The sequence below is a fragment of the Dendrobates tinctorius genome, unplaced genomic scaffold (genome assembly GCF_039654945.1).
Source record: "Dendrobates tinctorius isolate UK_male_01 unplaced genomic scaffold, ASM3965494v1 ptg000199l, whole genome shotgun sequence".
Lineage (NCBI taxonomy): Eukaryota > Metazoa > Chordata > Amphibia > Anura > Dendrobatidae > Dendrobates > Dendrobates tinctorius.
The window spans coordinates 5,765,811-5,787,074 of record NW_027361866.1 but is presented as its reverse complement, the minus strand read 5'-3'; the positions used below and the strand labels follow the sequence as shown (position 1 = coordinate 5,787,074).

Sequence of the window (21,264 nt, the reverse complement as noted above, 5' to 3'; positions counted from 1 at the left end):
GTATCTGGGACAATTTTTTTGCTCTATTTTTCCTCCGTGTTTTCATTAACCATGGGAGTGTCCTGTGCTATTATAGCTTCATTCACCACTAGGTATAGGGTCTGACCGATTAATACTACTGTATGTTTTCTGTTCTAAGGATTTCACTTAGTTGCTGAAGTGTATGCATTTTTGATGCTGTTATGAAGCAAGTTGATCGTTGGATGCTGAAGCTACTTTATGTTACTTAAATTTTTCTTGTGGAGGGTGGGAGGTTAATCCCACATTTGGCTTCTGGGCATCTACATGGTAATGAAGCTTAGTGCAGTCTCAACTCTACTATTATCAGTCGTGGAGTCCGTGTCCGTTTTGGTGGCGTCTGTATAAAATGGACTGGCTCCTAAAATATATAATACACTGGGTACAGTAGTACAATGCAGAATGTGCTATACATTTTTTCTTAAGAATTTGGGAACGTTATCAAATGTCCTATAAATGTCTGTTCCTGATCTAAGGATCTCTGCTTTTAGTTGAGATGAGACCTGCGGATTAACGTGCGGTTTTCCCCTGCGGTTTGACACCTGATCATGGAGCAGGTGTCAAACCGCTGCAGAATCTGCACAAAGAAGTGACATGCTGCGGATTTAAAACCGCAGCAAATCCGCCCGGAAAAATCCACAGCATGTGCACTGCGTTTTTTTCCTCTTCGCCACGACAGCACCCACTGAGAGAGGGGATCCGCCCCAGGAACAGGAAACCTACAGAGAGATAAATGGGGCGGTCCCCCTCGCTCCCTCAGTTTGGTTTCCTGTTCCTAGGAAGGAACCCGCAGAAGAGGATACCTGGTCTGGTAGCCGCCTGCCTGCATAATATGAGCAGCAGGGGCCCCAGGTCCGGAGGCAGCGTCGGGCGGAGAGGTGTATTTTCCCCCCCCAGAGCTGGCGTAATGCAGGTGAGGCTGGAGGCGAAAGTGGTGCCAAAGCTCACTGGGGTGATGGCTATACCCCCCCTCCCCCCCCCCCCGGGGTTGGACGCATTGCGAACGCCATCGGGCGTACTGAGGCCGGCGCCCATCCCCCCCCGAGTGGGCGGCGTGTGCTGAGCGGCGCTGCTGGAGTCATACCTGGACAGGAGAGGAGTCCGTGCGTGGAGAGGGGGCGCAGACGCGCGATACGCCGGCCGCATCACTATTTGCGGTGACCCAGCGCAGGAGAGGCAACCCGGAAGTGGAGGAGGACTTCCGGGTTCAGGCTGAAGGCAGAGACCGCGGGACAACGCCCGCGCATGCGCAGTAGGGGCTGAAAAAAAAAAAAAAAAAAAAAGAATGGTGGACAAAAAAAAAAAAAAAAAAAGGAGGAGCAGCTATAGCAAAGGCTTTAAAAGGAAGCCACAGACACAGCGCCAGTGCGCAGTCATGTCGTCCTTAGATGACTCAGCTTCGCTCCCATTAGGTCAGCCAGTGGTATCCCCACTTGGTAGTCGACAGAGCAGTGCTACGAGAAGATCTAATAGCACCAGAAGAAGTGGCAGCTCTAGGAAGGATTCCATTGGACCTTCCAGGCAAGATGAGCCGTTAGAGAAGAAACGTAAGGAAAAGAAGTCGTCCCATGCCTCGCCTCAGCCTGGGTCCCGGACACCGCAGCCGGTAGTTGCTGACGAAATTCACGGGTGAGTGTTTTTTGGTCAGGTTAGAAAATTGATGGCCTTCTCTTTCTGGTCCATACCCCTTTAGGCTAAAAGAACAGAGAAGGCGAAACATAGAGTGTGCCTTATGTTCGCAGCCCCTCCCGGATGGCCACCCAAAGAGATTATGCCAATCATGTGTTGAGGAGGCCTTGCAGGAGGAATCCTCACGAAAGAAGGAGGATATCCGGGCAATGATAAGAGAGGAACTACGGGCCTTAGGTGGTTCCAGTAGTCTAGGGGGTCACTCCTCCATGAGAGAAATATGTTCACCAAAAGGAGGAGTCTCGCTGGCGTCCAGGTCACCGTCAGATACCGGAGAACTAGATTCCGATAAGTCCCAGGAATACCTTTCCTCAGAGGACGAGGATCAGACGTGTTTCCCCACGGACAGTGTCAGTAATCTTGTAAAGTCTGTCCGAAATACCATGGGGTTGCCGGAGAGTAAGGACCCCAAGACCCCTCAGGACATTATGTTTGCTGGTATTTCTCGTAAAAAGATCCGAGCATTCCCAGTGGTCTCAGCTGTAAAAGACCTAGTTAAGAGGGAATGGGAGAAACAAGGTCAAAGGACCTTCCTCCCCTTAACGTCAAAGCGTAAGTATCCCTTTGACGATGAGGAGTTAACGGCCTGGTCGAGAGCCCCCAAGGTGGATGCGGCAGTGGCCTCTACCTCCCGTAGATCCTCCTTGCCGGTGGAGGATTCGGGAACTTTGGCTGATTCTTCGGATCGTAAGACCGATACATTCCTCAAAAGATCTTGGGAAGCTTGTACGGCAGCCTTTAAGCCCGCAATAGCAGCCACATGTACGGCAAGATCTATGTTGGTGTGGCTGAACGACTTGGAGGACAATATTAAAAATGGAGTAGCTAGGAGTAGGCTTCTTTCCTCTATGCCCCTCATTAAAGGAGCAGCGGCTTTCCTCTCCGACTCCTCCGCGGATTCTCTCCGGTTGTCTGCTAGAGCGGCAGGACTGACCAATGCTGGCAGGCGGGCCTTATGGTTGAAGGGGTGGAAAGGAGACACACAAACAAAAACTAGATTGTGTGCTATACCCTGCCAGGGTAAGTACCTGTTTGGTACAGAACTGGATGAAATTTTGACAAAAGCGGGGGAGAGGAAAAAGGGGTTCCCTAACCCGTATGTTCCGTTCAACAGGAGGGCCTACAGGAAGCCGCCGTTCGGTAAAAAGAAAGACTTTAGACCCCAGGACCGCTGGGGAAATAAGGACCCCAAGCAAAGAGGCAACCTATTCGGGAAACGTCCCTTCAGAGGAGACAGATCCCGATAAAACCGTTATACCGGTAGGTGGCAGGCTATTAAGATTCAGCCGCCAATGGATGAAGGTGACATCAAACCCGTGGGCCCTAAGTATTGTATCATCAGGCCTAAAATTAGAATTCGTTCGGTATCCACCGAACTCCTTCTTATTGACTTCTATGAAGTCCCGATCTCAGCAGGAAGCACTGGAGATGGAGATTGCGGTACTGCTATCTAAACAGGTTCTAGTGGAGGTCCCAGACGACGAAACAGGGATGGGCTTTTATTCTCCTCTATTCTTAGTCCCAAAACCAGATGGCTCTTACAGGACTATAATAAATTTAAAGAAACTTAATACCTTCCTAAGACTGAGGTCGTTTAAAATGGAGTCAATTAAGTCTGCAATAAAGCTCTTGTTTCCCAGGTGTTATATGGCGGTCTTGGACCTAAAGGACGCCTACTACCATCTCCCCATATATCGAGGGCACCAAAGGTTCCTGCGGGTAGCAGTCTGGTTCAGAGGTCGGATTCAGCATTTCCAGTTTGCGGCAATGCCATTCGGGCTATCCATGGCTCCTCGGGTATTTACCAAATTAATGCTGGAAGTAATGTCATATGTAAGGCTGAATGACACCCTAGTTGTCCCTTATTTAGACGACCTACTCATAGTGGGGAATTCTGTTTCACAGTGTGAAGCAAGAATAGCTAGGATTATTTCATCCCTACAAACACTGGGTTGGCTAATTAACTGGGAGAAATCCAGACTAGAGCCAGTGACCTGTCAAAGGTTTTTGGGCCTGCAAGTAGACTCCGTAACTGAGGAGTGTTTTCTGCCAAACGCCAAAGTAATGGCCATAATTGACAAAGTACAGAATGCTACAGGAAGACCCGTGATATCATTGAGACAGGGCATGTCCTTGCTGGGGTCACTAATATCATGCATTCCAGCGGTGCAATGGGCTCAGTTCCACTCTAGAGAACTACAGTGGGCTATTCTGCAGGAGATAGATAGACTGCAGGGGCGGCTGGAAGGGAAGATATCCCTATCGCCCGAGGTGGTTGAATCCCTAAAATGGTGGTTAATTCCTTCCAAGCTATCGAAGGGAGTACAGTGGTGGGTGACTCCCTCCAAGATACTCACCACAGATGCCAGTCCCTTAGGTTGGGGAGCCCACCTAGAGGAGCACATGGTACAAGGCTGGTGGCGGGAGAATGAAATAGAGGCCTCCTCTAATGTAAAGGAGCTAACAGCGATTTTTTTTTATGCGATATCTCGCTTCCTCCCGCAGTTAAGAGGCGCCCACGTAAGGATCCAGACAGACAATACCTCCGCAGTGGCCTATATAAACCGGCAAGGAGGCACGCGGTCAATGCCGCTGATGTCTATCGCGGGAAAGATTCTGGAGATGGCCGAGGTCCATCTTCTCTCCTTGTCAGCGCTCCATATAAGAGGAGTGGACAACTCCCGAGCAGACTATCTCAGTCGCCAGGCCCTATACCAGGGAGAGTGGGTCCTCAGCAGAGACGTGTTCGAAATGATAGCGTCAGAATGGGGCAGACCGGAGATAGACCTATTCGCAACCAGAGCCAACAGGCGCGTAAAAAGGTTTGCTTCTCTCTACAGGTCGGACAACCCAGATATTCTAGATGCCCTCCAAACACCCTGGGCATTCCAACTAGCCTATGCCTTTCCTCCGATGGTACTACTACCAACAGTAGTCAGGAAAATAAGACAGGAGAGGGCGAGGGTCATCTTGATAGCCCCGTTTTGGCCAAAAAGACCGTGGTTTTCATGGCTGAGAGCCATGTCAATAACCGACCCGTGGATCCTGCCGCTGCACCAGGACCTTCTCTCGCAGGGACCCTGCTACCATCCACAGGCCAAAGCCCTGCACCTAGCGGCCTGGAATTTGAAAGGGAGCTACTGAGGCAGAAGGGTTTCTCAAAGAACCTAATTAATACCCTGCTACAAAGCAGGAAGGAGTCCACGACAAAAATATATGCTAAGGTGTGGAGGAAGTTCCTGGCTTTTCACCCAACAAAACTAGCTGGTGAAGTACCCATTACGGCCATTCTAGAGTTTCTACAAAGAGGCCGAGAACTTAGACTCTCAGTAAGCACTCTTAAGGTCCACGTGTCAGTCCTAGGAGCCCTGTTTAACTATAACGTGGCAGCAAATAGATGGGTGACTCGGTTTATCTCGGCCTGTCAACGAGCAGAACCGGTGCATGTGCCTCGACTTCCAGCGTGGAACCTTACTCTGGTTTTGGATGCCTTCACTCAGGCACCATTTGAGCCCATAAGCTCAGCATCAGTAAAGTGCCTCTCATTGAAAACGGCTATGCTGGTGGCCTTAGTATCGGCCAGGAGAGTGAGTGATCTTCATGCTCTGTCAGTAGACCCACCGTTCCTGTTAACAACACGAGACAGTCTCATTTTAAAGACGGACCCGTCCTACCTGCCCAAACGGGCAACTAAATTTCATAGGTCTCAAGAGATATGCCTACCTTCATTCTATGAGAACCCGTCAACACAGGACGAGGAGAAATATCACACCTTAGATGTGAAAAGAGCCGTGCTAGCCTACCTTGATAGGACCAGTCCCTGGAGGCAGAGTAGGTCTCTTTTTGTCTCATTCCAGGGCAGCAGGAAGGGGTCTGCAGTTACATCGGGCGCGATATCCAGATGGATTAGAGATGCGATCACAATGGCGTATCTGACAAAAGGAGAAGACCCTCCACTGGGGATTAAGGCGCACTCTACTAGAGCCATATCATCCTCCTGGGCCGAGAGGGCGAACGTCCCAATTGAACAAATATGTAAGGCTGCAACCTGGTCTTCTCCATCTACCTTTTATAGTCACTATAGACTAGATTTGTCCTCTACCGAGGATCTAACTTTTGGTAGATCAGTCCTTAACACGGTGTGCCCGCCCAAGTGATTATCTCTGAAAATCTCTCAGTGGGTGCTGTCGTGGCGAAGAGGAAAAACCGGATTACTTACCGGTAATACTCTTTTGTAGAGTCCACGACAGCACCCGCTCACTTCCCTCCCGTAAGAATTTTTTCACACATGGGTCTCCTTGGTGGTGGAGATTATGATTTAAGTTAGATATGTGATTAAACTTAGTAAGCTTAAAACTGCATAGGGGTAAGATAAATGAATCGCCCAAGCAAAATGACTAAAACATGTATGGCGGTTCCTCCGTTGTTCTCGGTAATACAAACTGAGGGAGCGAGGGGGACCGCCCCATTTATCTCTCTGTAGGTTTCCTGTTCCTGGGGCGGATCCCCTCTCTCAGTGGGTGCTGTCGTGGACTCTACAAAAGAGTATTACCGGTAAGTAATCCGGTTTTTTTTTTTTTTTCCATTGAAATTAAAGGTACTGTACAACGCAGCAAAATCTTCTGCGGATCCTCAAGGCCAAAAAACGCTGTGGATCCGCAGCGGAATCCGCAACGTGTGCACATAGCCTTAGAATGTAGCCTTCATGCATTGTCACAACATGGCCTTAAGAAGCAGCTTAGAAAATGCATCTCAGATACACAATATACTTTCACCCCAATTTGAAGCTCTGTCCACTTTTTGTCATGTAAAGCACAGATTTTTTTTTTATTATATACCCTAGTTATTTAAAATGTAAATAAGTGAAGTAGATTGTGTTTTCCTGTATACAGCAAGCAACTACAAAAAAACTATACATAGTTTATTATTATTTTATTTAATTAAAGGGAATTTGTTGGTAGGATAAACCCTTCTAAGTCATCTACATGGACATGAAGATCCTAGAAAGTTCAGTTTTCTATGATCTACTTGTCCTATAGACGCTTTAGGAGGGTTCATCCTACTGACAGATTCCTTTTATCATTGTGGGTAGTGAACAACGTGCAGGGACTTCCGCATCTTCCCGAGGATGTATAGGTCTACCAATGCGTCTGATGCACGGCTCTCCCCTGATGTGAACAGTGCCTTACTAGCCTATGACTTGTTATACTTTCGTTTGCAGCGTTACTTAGACTTCCCAACCGCGGAGCTTTAAATTTAACACGTAATCCATTTGATGTAGTTGTCAGTGTATGTATTTCACCGTTTACAATGTGTTTGTGTGTTCTTTTATCATTGCAAACCCTCTGTTACCGCCATCTTATGATTCATGAATAGAAATCAACGATTACTCTGAGTAGTGGGAGACTAGTATCCATGGATGATGGGGGTAGCCGTAACTGTATAACAATTAAAATATCTGGCATTTAGGCTACTTTCAGACTTCAGTTTTTCTGCATCAGGCGCGATGCGGCGAAAAATGTGTAAAAGCCGGATCCGGCGCCGGTTGCCACCGGATCCGGCTTTTTTTGCCATAGACTAGCATTATCGCCGCATTGCACCTGATGGCCATGCGGCATGTCCGGCTCTTGCTGGATACGTCTGCAAAAAGCGTTCCCTGCAACGTTTTTTGACAGCGCCGGACCGCTTTTTTCCACTGCACATGCCAGAAGACTCTCTCGCCCTCTCCTGCACCGTCTCCGGCCTCAACAGATAATCCGGCGGGCTGCGGCTTCTACCGGATCAGGTTTGACAACTTTTCGCCGCAGCCCGCCGGATTTAAAAAAACTGAAGTCTGAAAGTAGCCTTAGTGATATGAATTTAGGATTTTCTCAATCTTTTTGTAGAGCCTGTGGATCTCCTCTCTTTTTTTTTTTTTTTTTGGCGCCTAAATATAAAAATATGTACTTGTATAGAATTATAACTTATGTGCCTAATATCGCTTAATAAAATGGGAGCGTAAAGGATACTGTCCTTTTTCTGCCATATTGTTGCTATCTTGTAATACTCAAGTCTATGACCAGATGTCTTATAATACAGGTTCTTGTTGATTCAGAGTGGTAAAATGTGTCACATTCACAGTAGCAGTACCATGTATGTGCCTGTATTATTATTGTACAGGTACTGTAGGTTCTGTATAGCTGCGAGGAGATCCCTCTTGCAGTGTTTATCCTCTATGGAGATCTGCTGTTCGCCTTTCCATCCCAGTGGGAGAGGATACTGGCACACAACAAGCACTGACGGCAGGATCTATAAGTGGAAGGATGGAGATGTGCTAAGCAGGAGCCCGGGGCTGCACGAGGTCAGGCTTCACTCCTTCCTGCGCTGCCATCGACCCTGCACTCTTACTTGTGGGCTTCTACGCGCACACCACAAGGAGAGGGGCAAACAGCTTGCAGCATACACCTGGCAGATGTTCTGTCCTACTGGAGGAGAGCCAAAAAGCAGCGAGATGAGACCGTACGGTGAGAAGTTGGGAGCAAGAAACAGTCAACTCTCTGCAAGAGTATTCTTGAATATTTTGATGCTTGTTTGTTTGTTTTTTTTTTTTTTTTTTTTTTAATCCTGGCATAATGTTGGCGCGTCCGCTTATTTTACACAGATCGTGATTAGTTTTTTCTGAAAAAATGTCATGCTAATTTATTGCAATGTACATACATTTCCATTTAATTTTATCTTAAGGTATATATTATTTTAGGCAAAATTAGGATTTTGTGTTGTTACTGGTAAAGACCATGTGCTAATTATTAAGCATAAAGGGGTAACCGTTGGTAATTAAATCAATGTCAATGAAGTCATTCTTTGTCTACTCCGCATAGTATTTTCTTTTTTGAGCCAGTTTTTTATTTTTTTATTTTTTTTAAAACATGCTAAAGTCAAGATTGTATATAATCTTTCAAAATATAAAATTCTAGAGCTCATTATTCTTAGTTTCTCTTCATGATGATCCTGGACACCAATACAAAATAAGTAATGTTGCCACATGGCGATTTCTTTTTATTTCTCAATACTGTTGTCCCCCCACATCACTGAACCTTATTTACTGTGATGTGCACTGTGGATGAGGTGGTTCACAGCAGTCCTCCACGTTTTTTACCACCTAGCTGCACCGCCATGTGCTTGATTGACATCGGCCATACTCGGTCACTGATGGCAGCGCTGAGCAGATGTCAATCAAGCACATAGGGGTAGTGCTACGCAGAGGATTGATGCTCTAGCTGGGAATCCGCAGGCACCCCAGTACACTTGCGCCCAGGAAGGTATGTATTTACTTGTCTTTTATTTACACAACCAGCAATGTAATCAGGTTTAAGCCAACTTGGTGACCTATCGGGAGCCTAAGGCTGTGTGCACACGCTGCGGATTTTGCTGCGGTTCCGCAACGGTTTTGGCCGCTGTGGACCCGCAGCAGTTTCTGCTGCGATGTACAGTACAATGATTCCCTATGGGAATCAAAAACCGCAGTGCAGACGGTGCGGAATTTTCCGCGCGGATTATCTGCGGTTTTCAATCCGCAGAAAGAATTGACATGTCAATTCTTTCTGCGGATTCTCCTGCGGTTTGCCATCTCCTCCATTGAGGAGATGAAAAACCGCAGAGCAATCCGCAGGTAAAACCGCAGGTATTTTGACCTGCGGTTTCACCTGCGGATTTTACAAAATCCGCGCGGATGAAGCCGCACCTAATCCGCAGCGTGTGCACACAGCCTAATGGTCACCAGAGTGCTCAGAGGCTAAAGAGTTAAGCAAATGTATAGGAAGATTTACTACATATTGCACACACATGCATGTACACTAGAATGATACAGAAATTTTATACTAAATATTTCAGCTCTTCATAACTGTGAAATTACCGTAGTCAGCCAACAGTGATAAGCCAGATCCTCTTCCTAGAGGTTCAGCCTCCCTTTCAAGCGTGATCTAAGATGTTTGCATCTCGTCTCAAGAACTCTGTATAAATGTATTTATTTGGCTTCATGCATTAGTTTGTTGCTACTTAATAATTGTATATATTATTAATATAGTACATGCTACATACACTACCTCTTGATCAAGCCGAAGGGGTTTGAGGTCTCTTCAGAGTTTCATGAACTCTGTGGCCAGTAACTTGACGAGGCTGAGATCACAGTCCATTACCAATTCTCTTACTCGGGGCTCATTCAGACTCCAGCAATTTCATTGTGCGAGAAAATTGGTCCGAATTTCAACAGTTTGGTCAGTGTCCATTTTTATAGTTTGGTCTGAGTTCCATCAGTTTTTCTTGGATGAGAAAAAACAAAAAAAGGTTCTCTACCTTTTCCAAATTAGCAGTCCTTGCAACAAGGACAGCACTAATGGTATCCACTTACTGTCCGGTTTTTGTTTTTTTTTTTTTTTGTTGTTTTTTTCTTGTTTGTTTATTCTGTCACTAACCCAAAGACTGGCATTGCCAATTTTCATCCAACACTCGGACATGTCTCCGCAAGTTTGCACAGACCACTTAGTCCTCGAAAAATCTCGGCCATGGGAAATGTCCCAAATGCACTATTATAGATATACGGAAAGCTCTTGTATGCAGAAAAACGGATCTGTGAAGGAGCCTTTATTTGTATAAATAACTTTTTCGTTGAATTTCTCAAAATCTTAAGATTCCTCTTGTATACAAGTGTTTTGATTTCATCCTTACCGTCCTTTCTTTCTATAGGAGGTCTCCCACTGCTTTCCTAGAGTACTGATGGGCATATCTGTTTAGGTTTGTAGTAATACGGCTATAGGGCTTACCTTGCATAGCCCATGATGCCTTCCAGGACTTTTGGGATGACGAATGACCATTTCTCTGGAAACTATTATGACGGCCTTATAATTGTCATATTTTGCTAGTGATACATAGAAGTATAAACCTATAATAATGTAGAGTATATGCAATGTATATCATGTATTAGTGCGTTGATACTGTTTATAGAAATGTAATCGTGCCATTTTAAGAACATTTTCTGTATGGTAAGAACCAAATAGTAAAGCGATCTACATTGAAAGCATGTTGTTGTTGTTGATAATAATAATATTTAATATATTTATTTTTTAGCAAATTCTGTGAAGTTAGAGATGCATAGCGATGAGGAAGGAGACCGAAAGACACTTCGTCGAGACACACCACTACAGTCACAGGATGATGAGAGTGGACTGGAAGAATCAGTAGCTGACACCAATGGGATCTCTGACGGCCGCATGAGCCAGGATATGTCTCTGGACGGTGGAATCCGGCTTCCGAATGGTAAACTGAAATGTGACGTCTGTGGCATGATTTGCATTGGCCCCAATGTGCTAATGGTCCATAAGAGGAGTCATACGGGTAAGCAGCCAGAAGCCAAACTGCCTGTTGAATCTGATGTTAATATTACCTGATACTATTGCCTGTCATTGCTTACATGTTGTACCCTTTGCAAGACTCCATAATGTTACTAAAAAATGTAAAGAAGCAGAGAATGTATTAGTTCTGTAATTTTTTTGGTAATCCGTTTACTCACAGTAGGTTCCTCTAATATAGAAATTGCAATAAAATAAGTTACCGCTTTAAAAAGATTAGGTATAAGTAAGACGTTGAATAGAACTTTGGTTTCTAGAAAAGTTGGGCGACGGCCAATACAGTTCCTAGGGGTTTTGTCACCAGCTTTTCAGTCCAGAATGGCAAATGCTGGAGATATATTCTCTCTCTGTAGGGCATATAATAACATTTTGAGATTATCGTTGCCTTTTTGTTAGTCCGAGCACCATTGAAAATGGACATTGTATGTAGTAGAACAGTAATGAGAACTCCTGTATCTGCCCCCAAGTCTGACATCTAGATAGTCTTTACCAATTATCCTACGAAACGGCCTATAAGATGAATTTGAAGTGGCATTTATAAGACCTGTCTAACCCCGTGAAAGGGCATGGACCCCGTTGGCTGCATTTTGAATTGTTGAGTCTTTCTTGACTTTTAATAATATGCTAACTTAAAATTGGCTGAAATTTTTTTTTTAAAAATGGCAAAAAACAAATGAGCTACTACTGTCTCTTTTGGAACAATCCTTCTAATCTGAGATGGGAAATAGAAGGTGGATTAGCATCCAGATGGGCAATGCCTTCCAGTAGTGTTTCCGGAATCTTTTGAGGTATGATGAAGCCTGTCGTAATTAGAAGTAAAATAATGATTACCGAATATTGTGTGAAAGCTCTCTATAGCTCATTGCCTGGATGAGTATTGTCTGCATTGTTTTACGAGCAAAGTGCTAGTTTTGGGTAAATAGATACCGATGAGATAATGTATGTTTTGTATATACTGGTACTGGCGCTTTTCAGTCTTGTCAGGTACAGCATAGCTATAGCCCTAGTCTTTGATTGTTTGGCTACTATTCACCGATATTTAACGTGGGCAATAATTTGTTACTTACACTTCATTCAGGTTCTATCATTAATAATATAGTGATTTATCTGACCCTTTTAGGCTGGGGCTTTATGGAGATGTGTTACGGGACTATATTAGAGTTTTGATTTTGCTGTAAATAAAATTGTTGTATGCAATTTTTCTGCAACTTGGCCAAAGCTGTGGCACGTGACTTGTCACCAGCATCCAGAACTTTTCTAAACCTATGCAACTCTGCACCACAGTATGTTGCAGGAAGCATCCATTATTGCAATGTGTCAGTGCGATACATGTCGCCGTGTAGTTCTAAGCCTAAATCCAACACAAATTACATTTTTATCAGTGAATCTAAAGGCGTATTTTACAATGACTATTTATGGCTCCTATAACTGATTGCTGACTCTGATCCCCAAGTTCCTTGATGCTCCAGTTGAATGCTATGTTTGTCCATGCCATTCTCTTCATGGATTTATGCTATGCTTCCTTTAGCCTCAGTCCCACATTTCTATATTTGAAGACTGTATCGCTTTTTACCATATTGTATTGTAGTTACAAGCTGGAACACATTCAGTGCTTGGTATGAGCCATGTAATAACTCGTTGACCATTTTTTTAGTAGTTTTTTTAGGTACACCTTTCTAGTGCTGGGTAAAACCATTTCTTCTTGGCTGTCAAAATTTATTTTAATTTTCTTTGTGCTATTAATCCCAACCAGAAGAGAGAAATATTCCGCTTCCACTGTTTTCTGTTGCCTCAGGATTGACGGCTACTTTTTCATTTTGCAATTATCCTGTTCCAACACATACCAAAGGTGCTCGGTTTTTGACTGCGATTTAGCGATTGTAGAGGTCATAAAAGGGAATTTGCAGCAAATAAGGGATTAATCTTCAGTCATTCTGAACCTGCCCTGTGCCCACACTGAGAGCCCCGCTGCCAGGAGGAAATTCATTTTATTCCCCTCTTTCTCCCCCCCCCCCCCCCCCCTCCCGGCAGCTTTCTTCTTCCAGTTAGAGAGGCGGTATCGGTGCGGCTTCAGTCACCGCTCTGTGTATTGAGAGTGCCGTTGTTGGACAGCTTGAGAACACTCTGGTAACCTGCGGATTAACCCCATATCTTCAGGTTTAATAGCATTTTTTCATGTGACAGATTCCCTTTTAAAGTACACCAAAGTTTATTGTAATCCTCGGTTACCTGCACTTGGTATGTCGGCATTTCTTGTTCAAATCACACCTATCCGTTGCGTTTAGAATCCATATTGCACGGTAGGATACTACTGTGCAAAAAATAAAGAAGTATGTAATAAAATCCAAGGGGTTCTTTACAACTGTTTCCACCATCGGCTCACACAACTGACAACATTTCAATCCTATATGGGAAGTTGGTTTGACCATATATTAAGTCTTTGGTAAGGACCCCATATAGAGTTGAAATGTCATATGTCTTGTAAATTGCTGATGGAACAGTGATACACTTTTGAAGAATCCTGCCTTTCTTCGTTTTTGGCATGTGACATGTTGTTTTATCCTGCTAGAATTAGTTGCTAGATTATTGGTAGACTGTGGCCATTTTTCCACCATCATCCGTCCAAACCCTTCACACAAGGAAGGGTGGAGAGCTCATTTTTGGTTGGCCTGTGCCAGGTGAGGCCTCTTTTTCTCTATTATTTTTTTTTTATTTTTTTTTTTTCAACTGAAAGCCTGGTGTGTGGTATTCTGCAGTTGTAGTTCCCGTACCTGAAGGCTGAATTGTGCGCTCAGAGATGTTCCTCCACATACCACTCTTGTGACGCATGGATATCTGAGGTACTGTCAATTGTCATCTTCAGCTAATCTGGCCATTTTTTTCCTAAACTCTCATTATCAGGGCGTCATTGCTAACAAGACTGCCACTCACCAGGTGCTTTATGTTGCACGCTATGCAACCTGTAGACACTGTTATTCTATTTTTGGTGTGACAATGACTGAACCCCTTGACCATGTTTGCTTGCTTGCTTTTTTTTTTTTTGCATTGAGTTGCTCCCAGGTGAATGGTTGATTGCACACACATATTAGTTACCCCTATAGATTATTAAAGAACCATTTCTTTTTTTTTTTTCTTTTTTTTCCTGATCACATGGATGTCTGAGGGCTTGTTTCTTTTGAGTGATGAATTCTACTTAAGGCTTTGTTCACACCTTGCGTTTTTGCTTCATTTTTTTTTTTTTTTCTGCAGGCAAAACTGCTCTCTTGGCAGTTAAGAAGCTGCTTACAGAAAACCAGTTTTGCTCCTTTTTCATCAGGTACATTTGTCTCTTGTGCCTTTTTGATAAAGTTTAGTGTCCCCCAAAAACCACATGATGCAACTTCCTGAGTTTTCTGCACCAAAAATGCAGCTAAACCAGATACCTGTGGTTTTTTTTTGTTTTTTTTGTTTTTAATGCATTTCTGCACTTATTGCTTTCTCTACTGATCAAAAAAACACTGATAGAAGTGACATGCTGCAGTTTTCAAAAACGCAGCCGTTTTCCAATTCACTCAAGAAAAAAAAAAAAGTGTGTGTGTGAGAGTTCTGAAATTCTCAAAGCTTTTTGCTGGTGCTTCAAAATGCAGCTTAAAATTTGGATTAAAAAAGCAGGAAAAAAAAGCTACTTGTGAATATAGCCTTACTGTCCAATATAATGGACCTTAGATTTTTTTGTCAAAGGACTGAAAAATTAAAATCTATGGAAGGACTTTTTTTTTTGTCGATCTATTGGTGTGCATGGCCCCATTTTTTGATAGGAAAGCTGCGCTTGTTGTGTGTGTGGTTTTTTTTTTTTTTTTATTATGCAGTGGGAGCTCGGTTGTATTTCTTCAGGTGCTACATACTCCGCTCAGAGTCCCTTTCTTACCACTGTTTCAGTCCTTTTTCTTTTTTTTCCCTTTTTCCTTTGCGCCATGGGTATTGCATGTTTATAAACGCTTAAAACTTGTAAAGCCTTTTACATTCTTTTTTTCCCTGTGCTTTTAAATGTATGTAGGAGTCCCTAATATGATTCATTGTGAGAGCCAACATAATTGTGCTTTCTGTATGCAGAGGACCTTGTGGATCATGGGGTTTTGCTTATTCGTGTGATTCGTAGGAATGGAGAACTTATGGAATTTGCGCTTCCCAGGATTTCAGGTGGTAGTGGATTTGGCTCTTTTCTAGGCAGATAATAAAGTTTACGTTCTCGCTTTTGGAGCTGTACTTTAATGTACTAGATAGAAACGCAGATAATTCTTTATGTAACCATTATCTGGAAGGTGACTGCCGTAATCAGATGATGTAGCTACTGTATGACTTTAGCCATTGGGCTTAATTCTAGTTTGCATGGCATTGTCCAATTTCAGCACTCGGTAGTTGCGTCACAAGACTTGCACTTTATTTCCAAAGAATCTAACCCCTGTACCCTCAACAGAAGAGGTAGTTATTTGAGGAAGTACGCAAAGTTGGCCAACTCCAAATTGATTATAAACTTCTTGTTTAACTTTCTTCTCGAGTTAGAAAAGTTGGGGCGAAACTCATCACACTTGCTGTTCTCATTATTCAGCACAGTCAGAAGAGCAGTACGACATGTCGGTAATGGCAGTTAACATTATGGGTATTTTATTATTTGATTAGCCTTTTTGTCAGGTGAACGAAATTACTTTGCACTGACAGATCCCTGAGACATGCTCTGAAAAATAAGCCATATACAGTGATCTGAACCACTAGTGGGAATAAGCGCCGTACCTCAACTGGATGCGCACCATGGAAGACGTAGCTCAGAAAGAACTGGAGTGCGAGTTGGGTATTACCTGTCATTGAGCATTAAATCTGGTAAAATTGTTTATGCTAATCATGTGTGTGCTTGCAATAGCTCAGGTAATATTACAATCTGATCCTTCAGGCATTCTTCAGTGGAGCAGCCAACCCAATATCCATCCTCTTCAAACCTTCGTCAAAGTAACTGACACCAGCTAAATCAACAGCCTTTTATTATCTTACAGACACTCAAAGTGCAAGAAAAGTTTGTGATGAATGATGATAATCCATTATCAGGCACAAATGTCCGTATAACAAGATTTTTGTTCTAGGATGGCAGAACCTGGTTTTGTCTCCCAGTGGATCACATTCTGCATGGAGTTCTTCATCCTAAGTTAAATGGGACCTGTCATGTTGAAAATGGTATTTGATATCATAGATGGATAATTATAGAGCAGGAGAAGCTGATCATTTTTGTGGGGAAAGTTTCAGTAAAACTTACATTTTAATCATTGAAATCCCTGGTGTTTGTATGCATACAGGTCCAGTAGGTGGTCCTAGTCAGTGATTGACAGTCTTCCCTCTATGACTGTGCATTCAGAGATTGAGTAGGACCACTCACTGGACTTGTATACATACAGACAATAGGAATTTCAATTAACAAAATACAAGTTAGGCCCCATTCGCATGACCGTATTGCACGTACATGTTCTGTCTGTGTTTTTCAATGATACAACACTTGGCTATTGTAGTCTATGGTGCTGTTCACATGTCTGTGCTTTTTCATGGTCAGTGTGTCTGTGAAAAACCCAGAGAGACATGCCAGTTTTTCTCTGGTTTCACGGATGAAAAGTGCCAATACAAGTCTATGGGTCAATGAAAAACACATATAGCACACAAATGGCATCTGTGTGCCACATGTTCTGTACGTATTTAACATTCAAAGAATAGGAGAAGCTTTGTAACTTATTTATCCATCCGTGGAAAATGGTGAAGTTAAATACAGACACGTGGACCATATACTGAGAAAACACTGATCCCTAAACAACAGTACCAGTTTTACACACAGACTTGTGAATGGGGACTTTTACTGAGTCTTTTCCAGCAAACCTAAATATCATTCTGTATGTGCTGAAAAAGATCATGAACCGCACCTCCAAAAACCATACATTGATCTAATACCGCTAGGCAAAAATATATAAAACTGACAATGAGGTTCTTAGTTTAACATTCTGATCAGACTGTATGAAGCCCACTGCCACGTCGCGGTGAACCTCGTAGTGGGTCCCTAGCGGAGCCTTGTACCGACCATCACCGCAGTGACAATTCACTGGCAGGGCAGACGGCCTGGTGCCTCACAGCGCCCATGATGCAAGACTGAGTCCCCATGACTCCAGATCGCACCGCCCAACAAGCACAAAACCATAGCAACAATGGCCACCACACAGCACCCACGCCAAATGTAAGGAGCATTGAAACTCTACTTCCTCAAGCTCTTCAGTGAAAGCAGAAATGGACTAGACCCTTTTCTTTGCAGTCTCCTGCTAATTAAAATCACCTGTGCCAAATTTTTCCCCCAATCACTTTTCTCCCTATCTTCATAACTTGTCTTCCTAACTTATGCCCTGACATGGTGACATCGTTCTGCTCCCTGCCATCTTCCTACTTCTTGGTGTCCTTTGCTACACAGAATTACTACTGGTGGCCACCGTTACGGTGTCTATTTCATACACAGAAAATGTTGTCACAAATCCAAGAAGTCCCTATCATCAGGGAAGAAAGAAGCTTCCAAAAGTTGTACAAGGAGGTTTTGTGTGAAAATCTCAAACCATTAGCTGTTTTTGGCAGTCTGTATTATGTGAAAGAAGAGCTTACTTTGTGTATTGCAGTGCATATTTTGGCAGCTTCTCACAGAATATTGGCTGTCTTAAAGGATTTTTAACATTTGCGACATAGCTGATGAATATTCCATAAAAGTTAGATTGTTGGGATGCCTACTAATGTGTGTACCCATTTCCAATTCTTAACAGAATAGAGAAATGTCAAACATTATGTACTCACTTTTTTTCCCCACTGCTGGAGGCGTCCTGGATCAGCAGTAAGCAGAAGAAACCTTGCAGCAAGTGTTCAGTTCCCCTGCACTGCCCCCACAGGTGAAATGAAGCATTACACAGTTCAGTGATTTGAAAAAGCTGTCCAAAACACATATGTAGACCACCCTGTGTTATTTTGGGGTATTGTTATCTACTTTCCCACTGTTTTATGTGCTGTCTGCTCACTTGGCTTAATTGGAAATTTATAATTTAATTGTTTGTATTGCAATCTCTTTAATTCAAATGCGTAAAGCTTTTTTTTTTTTTTTTTTTATTGCGTTTTTAATGAACATTAATAGCATACAACTATCCCAATATACTTCATATGTATCATTTTTAGCTGGTGGCAGTCACTTTGCAGAGGAATAAATATTTCATAGGTTGGGCTTGAGCCTGGTGTCTCCAATGCTGATTTGTTGCATCTTAAAAAAACAAAACATTTTTTGTCATTTTCTGGGATCTGAATCTATTCTTATGTATTCAACTGTCTCATCTATCCTATGGTTGGCATGTATAATGTATAAGAGCGAGGTGCCACCATTCTGCTCCTCTACATGGCATACTCTACTAATATGAATGCTGCATTCACACATCCGTGATTCACCAACCGGCCATTGGTTTCCCATCGAGATCCCAATGGCCTCGTATGTGAAGCTGCCAATTCTGAGTCTGGAAACTTGTGGCCAGTCCAGGCATCGCTGTCTGTTATCGGCCCACAACGCACAGATGTGGGAATCTGGCCTAATGTGTAGGTAAATTAAATTGGACACCATTTCCGTAAAGTTTTCAATTTAAGTAGGTTGTCAGTAGCAGTATATGACCATCCATCCATCCTTGACCTGATAGGACATAAAAAATAGTTCGCTGGTTGTGGTGGAGATATATAGTAAATTCTTCCATTTGATTAGTAAGAGCCATCTCTGCTGAGTTGTAGTTTGCGTGACGGTTTGTGTGACCACGTCTTCATAGATCTACACTGGTATGCTTTGTGATAGTTCCTAATGTACGTTGGTTTATTTCAATGGCATTAATTTTGTCTCTGTCTAGGGGAGCGCCCGTTTCACTGCAACCAATGTGGAGCTTCATTTACTCAAAAGGGCAACTTATTGCGCCACATTAAGCTGCATTCTGGGGAAAAACCTTTTAAGTGTCCATTTTGTAGCTATGCGTGCCGGCGGAGAGACGCACTCACAGGCCACCTCAGGACGCACTCTGGTAAGTTGGCATTTCTGTTTATAAAGGGGATGTCCACTAATGCATGATTTTCTACATTTCCCTGAACCTTTGAGACAAAATGGAATTCAGGTTTATGAAAGCGCAGCCGGAACGGTAGCCGTCTGGGGTGAATTGGATGGGTACGGTGCCCCAAGAAATGTTGGCAACTATGCTTATGTGAGATACTAATGTATAAGCTGCTAAACTTCAGTCAGAATTCAGAAATATATATTTTTTTTTATTAATTTTTAATCAAAATGGTTCATTACATTGTTCATCAGACGTGGATACCAGTGGACAAAAAACCTAGTTGGATATAGGAACCAATCACACTGTAGCTTTCAGTTATTTTTTGGATGTTTTTTGTTAATCAGACCCAGTGTGTCTGTCTCTCCATGTATGAAGGTGTGCACATGACCAGGGCTGTGGAGTCGGTAAGCCAAACCTCCGAGTCCTCAATTTCCATGACACCGACTTCACCAAAATGGGCTCTGACTCCATGACTCTGACTCCACAGCCCTGCATGTGACTGTAATATTTTACATGTTTTCTGAATCTTTTCCTTTCTCACGATGTGCACCATTGCCACCACAATCTCTTTTTCTGCAGTTTAGACCTTGTTAAGAGCTGGGGGTGTGGTGCTGACTGGAATCAAGTTTTTTTGACTGGATTTTCCAGTGTATTGTGGTGTAACTGCCTGCCATGCTCATTACTCATCAAGGAAGCTCAGGAGCAAAATTCAAGGCTTCCTCAGAAGTCGTCCTCTCAGTGTTTTGTGATTTAAAAAAAAAAAAAAAGTGTCGTATCAAATATTGTGGAAGACTTAAGGGGAGTGTTAATTTAATTCTACTTTTAATCCAAATGGATCGTGTGCAAAGTAATACATGGTTCTCCAAGACTTTATGGGTGATCCAAGTGTTGGTGTAACATGAAAAATGAATAGAAATTTTGGGGGGATAAACTTTACAACTGCATTAGCATTATGATCTGCATACCTGAGTAAACCTTCAGGAGAGTCTAAAAAGACACGAAAGTAAGCAAAAAGCAACTTAAAGGGGATTTTATTAAAGAATATAACCCACCTTTTTAGGACTCCATATAATATGTATATACACACATGTGTATATATTTTAGGCCCAAAAAAATGTTTTCATTAGGGTTTATTTTTTAAAAAAATATATATTTTTGACTGACAATTTTTGAAAGTCACAAAATTGTCAAGTTCCTCAAAAGTGCAGGCGTTTTCACCCAGAAATGCTACTCCCGTCACCGACTGGAATAATGTGTATGGGGTGGTGCACAGAGGCACATGCCACTCAGGAGAGGCGCCAAATTCATTAAGTGGCATGTGCCTCTTAATGAATTACCGTAGGTGCCTTCTACTCCAGCAAGAGTGGTATAGTGTGAGCATGTGCCTACTCCAGCCCTGATGACTGTCTCAGAGTGCAATGACACTAACAAAGTTTAATTGTACTTTTTGTTGCTGTCCATCTTTACAAGTTTTCCTACCTACAAAGAATGGAGAGATCCGAAATTTTTATCGAAGGTACATTTCAACTGTGAGTGACAGAATCTAAAAATAAAAATCCAGGAAATCACATTGTATGATTTTTAAATAATTAAATTGTATTTTATTGCAAGAAGTACGTATTTGATCACATACCAACCAGCAACAATTTTGGCTGTCACAGATCTGCTAGCTAGCAAGGACACCAGGGACAAAATTGTAGACCTCACAAATCTGGGATGGGTTACAGGAAAATAGGCAAGCAGCTTGGCGAGGATTCAAGAACTGTTGGCACAATTATTAGAAAATGTAAGAAACAAGATGACTGTCACTCTTCCTCGGTCTGGGGCTCCATAATAATAAAAATAATAATCTCTTTATATAGGGCCAGCATATTCCGCAGCGTTTTACATACATTATCATCCCTGTCCCCGATGGGGCTCACAATTTAAATTCCCTATCTGTATGTCTTTGGAATGTGGGAGGAAAACGGAGAACCCAGAGGAAACCCACGCAAACACGGGGAGAACAATCACAGGGATACAAACTCCTTGCAGATGTTGTCCTTGGTGGGATT

At 43.0% G+C, this 21,264-nt stretch overlaps 1 protein-coding gene across 6 annotated transcripts in view; it reads left to right on the top strand.

Moving 5' to 3' along the window:
* Positions 1 to 21,264, top strand: part of IKZF2 (IKAROS family zinc finger 2) — a 97,052-nt gene that overhangs the window by 61,710 nt on the left and 14,078 nt on the right. For 4 of the 6 annotated variants that reach the window (XM_073553213.1, XM_073553210.1, XM_073553215.1 and 1 more), the window contains 2 exons: positions 10,810 to 11,076; positions 19,013 to 19,180. In XM_073553213.1, coding sequence (XP_073409314.1) covers positions 10,810 to 11,076; positions 19,013 to 19,180 — 435 coding nt within the window. The remainder of the gene's footprint in view (positions 1 to 10,809; positions 11,077 to 19,012; positions 19,181 to 21,264) is intronic. The other 2 variants (XM_073553214.1, XM_073553212.1) reach the window with 1 other exon arrangement.